At 35.3% G+C, this 9,102-nt stretch overlaps 1 protein-coding gene across 1 annotated transcript in view; it reads right to left on the bottom strand.

Moving 5' to 3' along the window:
- Positions 1-3,418: 3,418 nt before the first annotated feature.
- LOC103211367 (gamma-taxilin-like) overlaps positions 3,419-9,102 on the bottom strand; it is a 121,579-nt gene continuing 115,895 nt past the window's right edge. The window contains exons 8-10 of the mRNA XM_007957317.2: positions 8,013-8,105; positions 5,309-5,404; positions 3,419-3,739 (exon numbers count right to left, since the gene is read on the bottom strand). Of these exons, the coding sequence (XP_007955508.2) occupies positions 3,419-3,739; positions 5,309-5,404; positions 8,013-8,105 (510 nt within the window). The remainder of the gene's footprint in view (positions 3,740-5,308; positions 5,405-8,012; positions 8,106-9,102) is intronic.

The raw sequence follows: 9,102 nt of genomic DNA, 5'->3' as shown, positions 1-9,102 counted from the left end.
CTCATGGTGACCCCAGAATCACAGGATTTTCTTGGCTGTAATCTTTATGGAAATAGATTGTCAGGGCTTTCTCCCATTGCACTCATGGGTGGGTTTGAACTGCGAATCTTTAGTAGTCAAGTGCAAAGTATCTGTGCCACTGAAGGACATTTGATTAGCTGCTAGAGTGCTAGTCCATGGATATTTTAAGGAGCTGTGGTGGTGTAGTGGTAAAGGCATGTGGCTGCTAACTAAGTGATCAGTGGTTCAAATCTACCAGCTGCTCTGCAGAAGACGTGTGCAGTCTGCTTCCATGAAGATTTAAAGCTTTGGAAATCCAATGAGGGTTGTTGAGTCAGAACTGACTCAATGACAGTGAATTTGGTTTGGTTTCAGTTTATTTTAGTGGAGAAACAGATTGTTGAATCTCTATCCTTATATTCTGCAACTGTCAATATCTACCTTATCATGTGACTTAACTAAGTACGTTTAAGTACATTCATTTTCTCTCTAACTATTCTGCTGGAGAAAAAGCTCGCTTATATAGGACTGAAAAAACCTGAAGTTTGTCTTAAAACAATCAATAATAAAAATTTATATTGTATAAACAAATTATCCCTCGCTATCAGTATCTACTCAGTTCTTTATTTCATATTGCTAAGTAAACCTGGATATGCTAAGACTAGTTGAAACTGGAGATATTTTTTACATAAAAGCAAAACTGTAGATTTTCTAGAATCATCCATTTAAAGGCAGAACATATGTTAACACTGTGGCCTCATAAAATGAAACTTTTGTTCCACCAGTGTGGGACCCCACATTGTCTGAATTGTATAATTAACTATCTTTTAACACCTAAGAAGCTAGGTATCAACAAAAAATCTTTTGACTGAATTGTTATCATAAATTCAAGTTATACTGTTTATAAAAAAACACTCAGTAGCTGTAAAATTATAGTGTATTTATTTAATCATTAACAGATCTGAGCAGATAAAATCAGATTCACATTGGTCAAAAATATATACAAAATATCTGAAAGACAAACAAGACTGTTTCTTATATTTGTCTTCTTGAAAGACATGGACTGTGAAAATAAACAGCGTGTTTAACACTGGAAACTTTTCACAATTATTTTTGTTTACAATATGAAAGAGGTAGGTCTGCAACACCTGAGAACTGAACTGTAATAACCAATTTAACAGTTATGTCAAAAAAAAATGAAAGTTTATTTGAAGATCAGAAATGTATTACTATAAATCTGATGCTCTGCCATTTAAGATCCAACTTTCTGTACCACTTGGTGTCTACTATCACTACAGATATTGTAACTCCAAAGTATTCCATGCTGATACAACAAATGAAATTAAAATAAATGCAACATTTAAAGTTTTCCTGGGCCAGCTACAGTGTTCTCAATTACACTTGCTTGGCTCTTTCTGTTCAATGGCAGTGAGCTTGTTTGTTTAGTTTTTAAGCTCTGCAGAGTACTGCAGAAATAGTAACAAACAATGCATAAACGATCCATAAATGATAGGCTTGGCTGTGTTCCAGCAATGCTATTTAGCCAAAAGTAGCTAGTGTAGGCTTCAGTGTGAAATCATGTCCATACAAGACATACTGTCCACACCACAAAGCTACAACATTGGTCTGGTGAGGAATGGCTGTTTAAGAGGAAAGCCTTCTTAAAAGGTCTCATTGGTTCTTATTTTTCACTTGGTAACACGGAAAATATTCTGAAAGAAAATCAACAGTACCCCAAACAAAATCCATACCTTTTTATATTATTCCACATAGTAATATCTAACTTAATTCCCCATCCCTTCCCCTGCCAAAAAAAAAAAAAAAACCCAGCAGGCTAAGTACAGCATCCCAACATCTATCTTCTACACAGAACAATTACCACTAAGAAATACAGTGGCATACCCAACTGGCTTAAAAAAAAAAAGTTAAGAGCTTACATCCAGAGTTCTTACGCTATTAAGATAGATATTATTTCTATCTTAATATATAGATAACTGCTATTAAGATAGGTATTATTTCTAATGTATACTTTGATGTCACCTTAAGAAAGTGAGTCTAGTATTTCATTTCATAGCTAAAGGTGTTACTTGTGAAAAACTGTTTCTGGGGAGATTTAGCTTTGCTTATTCTGGCACAGTACTTAAATAAAATTTTCGAATTTCATGTTAATTTCTTTTCGTCTACTTTCTGGCCCCTGATGGAAACTTTCAAGTAATCTCTTACTCCTTTTTCTTATCCACTAGATAATTTGCAATATTTTCAACCTATTTTAAATCATGACTGTAATGACCCAATCAGATGCTGTCAAGTCAGTTCTGACTCAGGGAACCTCCTACGCCCTCAGAATAGAACTGAGCACCTTACGGTTTTTAATAGTTATTTTTTCACAGGTACAAAACCAAGACTTTCTTCTGAGGTGATTCTGCATAGATTCGAAGCTCCAAACTTTTCATTAGCAGCCTAGCATATTAACCTTTTGTACCATCTACGAATGTCATGTTGTTGTTGTTGTTATGTGCTGTGGAGTCGGCCCCGACTCATGGGACCCCTCCTTGGGTTTCCGAGGCAGTATCACTACTGAAGTAGGATTGCCCAACCTTCCTTCCGAGAATGTCATAGGACTACAGAAACATTAAACTATCATTAAACTAAAGAAAATAAATGAATTCCAAGTGCAGGTGTCTAGATACTTATTTTCCTTAAACACTGATTATAATCCAAAAACAAAACAGTAACATTTTTAGTCTCATAAACATTAAGCCTGTTTGTCCAATGACTTGCTTAAATAAACTTTATTTGTAAGGGCCATCTTCATATATACTATATATCCCGCTTGAGTGATTTGAGAGTTGAGGTCATCACAATTTGTCAAGTGATATAAACATTATAAAAAGTCTAATTTGATGCAAATATGCTGTGCTTGTCTCTGATCAATACTGTATTTATTTTTACTTGGCATTCAAGTGGGTTATTGGACGAAACTAATCATGTTCATACTTTTTCTTTTTGAATTATACTGATGGGCCAGAGCATTTAAATTAGCATTTGTTCTCACATCAAAAAACCATTCATTATCAGAACAAAGCCTCATTTTATGATAACTACATGCAAGGAGCAGGGGACAAGATGATGAAGGCAGGAAAAGGACACTAAAAACACAAGGCAATAAATTGAATTCCAAAAGGAGAGGAAAGTAAGGAAAATGTGCAACACAGTAGGGCAAATGTACAGATTAAAACAAAGTAAAACTGTTAAGAGGCCTTGTGTACCATCCAACTCTGGTGGTTCTAAGAAAATGCAGATATGGTAGAAAAAGTTAAGACAAAACTTACCACAAAAGCAACAGTTGTTACTTACATAGTTATACACAAAGTAAGTGTCTCAAAATAGTTATCACGCTTCATTTTAGTTAACTGATTCAGTGTTTAGAAGAAATCCTGTGAACAGGGTCTTCTGAGTGATGTTTTATTTCATTTGGTGCCTTGAGGCCCACCTCCAGCTGGTGTCCTATATCTTTTTCAGAGGAACTACTGAGCTCCTCATCAGAATCAAGAACAATACATGACTGTAACCTAGGCACTGCTAATTGTACATGTGCTGTTTTTACAGAGACCTGCTCCTTAAGGACTTCCACCTTCTCACTGAGCTCATCTCTTTCCACTTGAAGAGCGCTGCACAGCTTCTCTAGCCGTTCTACTTTTATCTGAAGGGCCTTGTACCCTTTATCACGAATAGCTTTCTGTAAGAAAACAAAAAAGGACAAGATTTCAGTAACCTCATTAAATACAAATTAGGTTCTTGTATATAAAAGTAAGTAATGAGTCATTCTGAAAACGGTTTTAGCTTTTCAATGACATCAAATGATATATAAACAACTCATTCTAGAACAATGCAACAAAATGAAATTCTGTGTTTCTTTAAACAAATTCTACTTCCTGATTTTAAGAAACATTTGATTGATGTAATATTAAGGAAGTTAACGATCTGAATTTAAAATGTCAGTAATAAGAGTTACTTAAGAGAAATCTATACACTGACTCCTCCCTTAATCAATATGGGTTAGGTTCTAAAGACCATATCAGTATGTAAAAATCAGCATTATGAGAAAAGGGGAGGATGACATTATGTAATTGTCAAATTAGAACACTGACTGTCACACTAAGAATCATGGGCCAGTTAAGCCCTTTAACCATCACAGCCAGTGTTATGCTTGCCTCCCATGTTTGCATTCGTTCATGCCAAATGTAGTCATAAATGAGCAAAATAAAGAACTGATGATCTTTTTTCATATTGTCATAAATTCAAAATGTTACATAATGAAAGGATCAATGAGTGAGGAAGAGGTGTACTTTCACATGGAGTTCTATTCCCTTCTATCAATTTTGAGAAGAGAGTAATATATATTCCCCACAATTTTGTCTTCCAAAATAATATAAACTAGACTTAACAAGTTTCTGAAAGCAAGAAATCTAGTAATTCTGATGAAACACATCAGGCTTTACTCATGGCAAACATGACAAAAAGTATTTTGTTATCTCTAGGGAAAGAGTAAGTAAAGGAAGCAAAGCAACTCAGTTTTTAGTTTGTGTTATTTCCCTTGGGGAAATCAGAATAGAATTATCTTTTATGTAGAACCCAAAAAACCCCAAACCAAACTCACTGCCATCAAGTCAATTCTGACTCATGGCAACCCCCATTAGGTTTCAAAGGCTGTAAAAATCTTTATGGAAGTATATGGCCTCATCTTCCTCTCGGCTGGTGGGTTTAACTATTTGGTTAGCAGTCACATGCCTTATGCACTGCACAACCAGAGCTTCACTCTATACAGCACTAAAACCAAACTCACTGCCGTTGAGTAGAATCAAACTCATAGCGACCCTCCTTGGGTTTCCAATACAGTATCTCTATAGAAGTATATTTCCCAATCTTCTTTCTGAGGAGTGGCTGGTGGGTTTGAATCACTAGCCTTCAAGGAAGCAGTCAAATGCCTTAGGCTCTATGCCACCCAAGCTCCAGTGGCTCAAAAAGTTGTGGTCTCTGAACCAGAAGCACCCAGCATCACCTAGATAACTGGCAGAAATGCAAAATCTGTCCCACCCCAGACTTAAAAGATCAGAAAATATCAGAGAACTGAAGCTGGAGCAGTGTACTAGTTTTAACAACCAGAATCTATGCAAACTAAGTGTGCTGTAAAATAAAACAAAATCTAGAAACTTTTTACCTGTCCAAAACACAAACCTGAACTAATAACTGCAAGAAATTAAATTTAAAGGAGTACCCATTATTTAGTCAAATAAAATTATCTCACCTCTTCAGCCATTTGCAGAAGTATTTTATTGTTATTTTCCCACTTGGAGCGCCATAATATAGTTTCTTTTTCCAACTTTTTAATTTTCTTTGTCATCTGTGAATCAACACAATTGCAAACTTCAATTCTAAATTCCACTTACTGTCCCACCTCAAAAATAAAAACATTTGTTTAATGTTCCTTCCACACATCCCATTATTCCATATACCTCAATTAGCTGACAGTTACATACGTCTTTAAGAACAATAGCTGTGTAGCCATCTAACATGCAAAAGTTGGTCTCTTCTTCTGACCAAGAGGAGACCAACTGTTCCATGTTAGATTGCTCGTCTTGGTCACAGCAAAGAGAAAGAAGCAACCCAAAGACTCAAGACAACAAACTAGTCCACATCACTAATAGTCTACATGAACCATGGTTGATGGCTCACTACCACTACTGACTGTCCGCAATAAATAAACTCGGATAGAATGGGAGGAAAATGTGCCAATAAATAGACCCTGATAGAATGGAAGGAAAATGTGCAACAGAATCCCAATTCTTAAAAGGTCCGGAATACCTACACTAAATGAGACGAGAAGACTATGTGAGGTGACTGCTCTGGGATACCCCATAAACCTTCAACCAAAACTACTTCCTAAGGGTATCTTTGACCTAAATAACAGATCGGTTCATACAATAAAGAATAACACCATCTATATGAGACCAAATGGTCAACAATTATACTGAAGCAAAGATGAAAAGTTAAGGAAACAAAAAACAAGATTACTGGAAGCAAAAGATCTGCAAGGCAATTAATGAGAATGTTAAAACATTGTGAAAAATTTCACTAATGTCTCTGAATAATATGAGTAATAATTGTTAAATAGGAACCAAACTTACTTTGCGAATGTTAACTGAAAACACAAAACTGTATTAACTTGAAAAGTAGCTCTTTTCCACTTACTGTCCTACCTCAAAAATAAAAACATTTGTTTAATGTTCCTTCCACACATCCCATTATTCCATATACCTCTGGCTTATCTTTGAAGCCCCTAAGGTGGCAGTAATAGGAACTGTAACTGAGGCTACATATTATGCAAAAAGGAAATTTACCATCTCAGTTTCAAAAAAAGCATTCAGGGAGGAAGCTATCAGACACAACACTCTGAATTCTGTTAAGGGTGGAGTGTAGTCTTTTACCATAAGTGGGTGTAGCAAGAAACAATCATTCCTTCCTTTAAGTTCTATGAAAATATGCCCATATCAATGAGTATTCTAGAGAAATGTTACACTGAACTAAATTTCATCAGATTTTTGGAAGGATAGCAATTTTTGGCTCCCCAAACACTAAGAATCTGAGGCCACAATAGTTTCAGCCTAATTATGTAAGATTCTATTAATGACTGAAAATGTAAACTTAAGTAATTTTTAGTCTCATTTATCCTTATTACTCACAAGACTGCTTTTCTTTGGATTTTGCCCAAGATAAAGTGGGTCCCCACATAAGAGGAATATCACTAACCTGTGCACAGGAATCAATATTCAGTATTCCTTTACATATTTTTGACTATGCATCAGCTTTGTTCAGTGTAAAAGGCCACTAAGCCATGAGATAAAGATACTACAGATGAAAAACTAATACAAGGCTAATGGGAACAAAGACTATATAGAAGAGGTCATGAAAGAGCTAGGTTGTGTGTTGTGTGTTATGTGTTGACTGACAGTTCCTCTCTGTGAGTTCCCCTCCATAAGCTTGTGCTCCTTTTAAATTCTATATTTAACATTTCCTCCTGAAACTACAGTCTCAAGTGAAAGGACTAGCAGAAAGAATCTGCTGTGAACTGAATTCTTTAGATTAGTAGATCAAAAAATACCAGAAGGTAGTAATTTGAGTACTTAAACATTTGTCAGTCACTAAAACACTCTATTTTATGAAGCGCAGAAATTTTCCTTACCCTCTTTTAACATGAAGGAACAGAACAAAAGGTTAATTAACTTTGCATGATCATACATTAAATAACTAGAGTGAAATTACCTCAAGAAATTCAACTACAGAGTACATACTCTCTCAAGAAAAAACTCACTGCCACTTGAGTTCATTCCAACTCACAGTGGCCCTACAGAAAAGAGTAGAATTGTCCCACAGGGTTTCCAACCATGTATTCTTTGAAGAAGACTGCCCTATCTTTCTTCCACAGGGTTGACAGCAGGTCTGAACTGCTAAGCTTCTCGTTAGCAGCCGAGTATTTTAACCACTGCACCATCAGGGCTCTTTACGTTCTCTCTCAAACATAACATTTGACTAGTACATAAAATCTAGTAATAATCATGACTACCAACTACTAAATGCTTATAAAATGTGAGGCATTATTTTATTTATCACCCCAGCTTTGCTCTATTTTCAAAAATCCTCTATTTCAAGAGGGAAAAAAATCAAGATGAGTAATTTTCTCCAAGAAAAGTACATGTTCAAGTAACAGAGCTCCATTCCTTAGTCTGTGCTCCAAATGACTAAGTTAAATTTTCCAACCCAATCTGAATTAAAAAGTCATAGAGAGCCACACTTTTCTCTTGAGAAAAGGCAGATAATTTTGTCCTTTAAAATGGTTCTTTATCTCACATTCTGCACTTAAATACCCTAAATATTTTTCTACTTTTAAATTTAAGCACTGGTTTTTAAATTTTATTTTACACTGTTTAATACTCTATAGAATAGGTAAATACCTTTTCCATTTCCTGCCTGAAGGTTGTAAAAAGTTCATTGCTTTTTGCCATGGTAGTCTGGAATTCTTCAAACTTATCCATATAGTAAGAAAGCTGGAAAAAATGTATTAAATATTCTGAGTTCCAGGTAAGCAATTTAAAATTCCTAAGACCTTCAAATAAGTATAACATGGTTAAAGATTGATTACTATGAATGACTTGAACTAAGGTGAAATTCAAATTCAATGCCTGAACACTAAATATTGAGAATCATGGCCCTGGCAAATTAAAAAATAACCTTAACTATCACAGCCAACGTCATATCATGCTTGCTTTTTTGTACTTCAGCATTCATTACTGCAACACATGTGCAAAATATTAGGATAATAGATATTTCTTTTTGCACTCTTGTCATAAATATAACAAGTTGGATGAGACAGTCAAGAGGGAGGAGTATACTTCTACTTTGTACCCACACCTTATAGCTTGGTACCAAGGATATCTTGTTCCCTAAGATAGGCACGAATATTTAACAAACACACTATTTAATAAACGGGTACAAGTGCTGTTCAGAAAGATTAGCATTATATTGTTTCAGCATTATATATTTTCAATGCAAATGGAAGATGGAGTATTCATGTAGAGATGACATGAGGTCAGTAGTAGCCCACAGTGGGTAGATAATAACTGGCAACTATGAGCATACTTGGAATTATGTGGCGGGAAGGGTGTCAAGATATACTGGGTCTCCAAAATCAGGAAAAGACATCACTCAAAAGGAAAACTACAGACAAATATCCCTCATGAATATAGATATAAAAATCTTCAACAAAATCCTAGCCAACAACTTATCAAGAAAATCATTCATCATGATCAAGTGGGGTTCATATAAGGTAGGCAGGGATAGTTCAACATTAGAAAAACAATCAGCATCATCCACAACATAAATAAAGCAAAGGAAAAGAACCACATGATCATATCAATTGATACAGAAAAGGCATTTGATAAAATGCAACACCCACTCCAGATCAAGACTCTCAGCAAAATAGGAATAGAAGGGACATTCCTCAACATAATAAAGGGCATTATGCAAAACCAACAGCCAACATTA

The sequence above is a fragment of the Orycteropus afer genome, unplaced genomic scaffold (genome assembly GCF_000298275.1).
Source record: "Orycteropus afer afer isolate SDZICR_OR568_19922 unplaced genomic scaffold, OryAfe1.0 scaffold00727, whole genome shotgun sequence".
Lineage (NCBI taxonomy): Eukaryota > Metazoa > Chordata > Mammalia > Tubulidentata > Orycteropodidae > Orycteropus > Orycteropus afer.
This window is presented reverse-complemented; position numbering and strand designations above follow the sequence as displayed.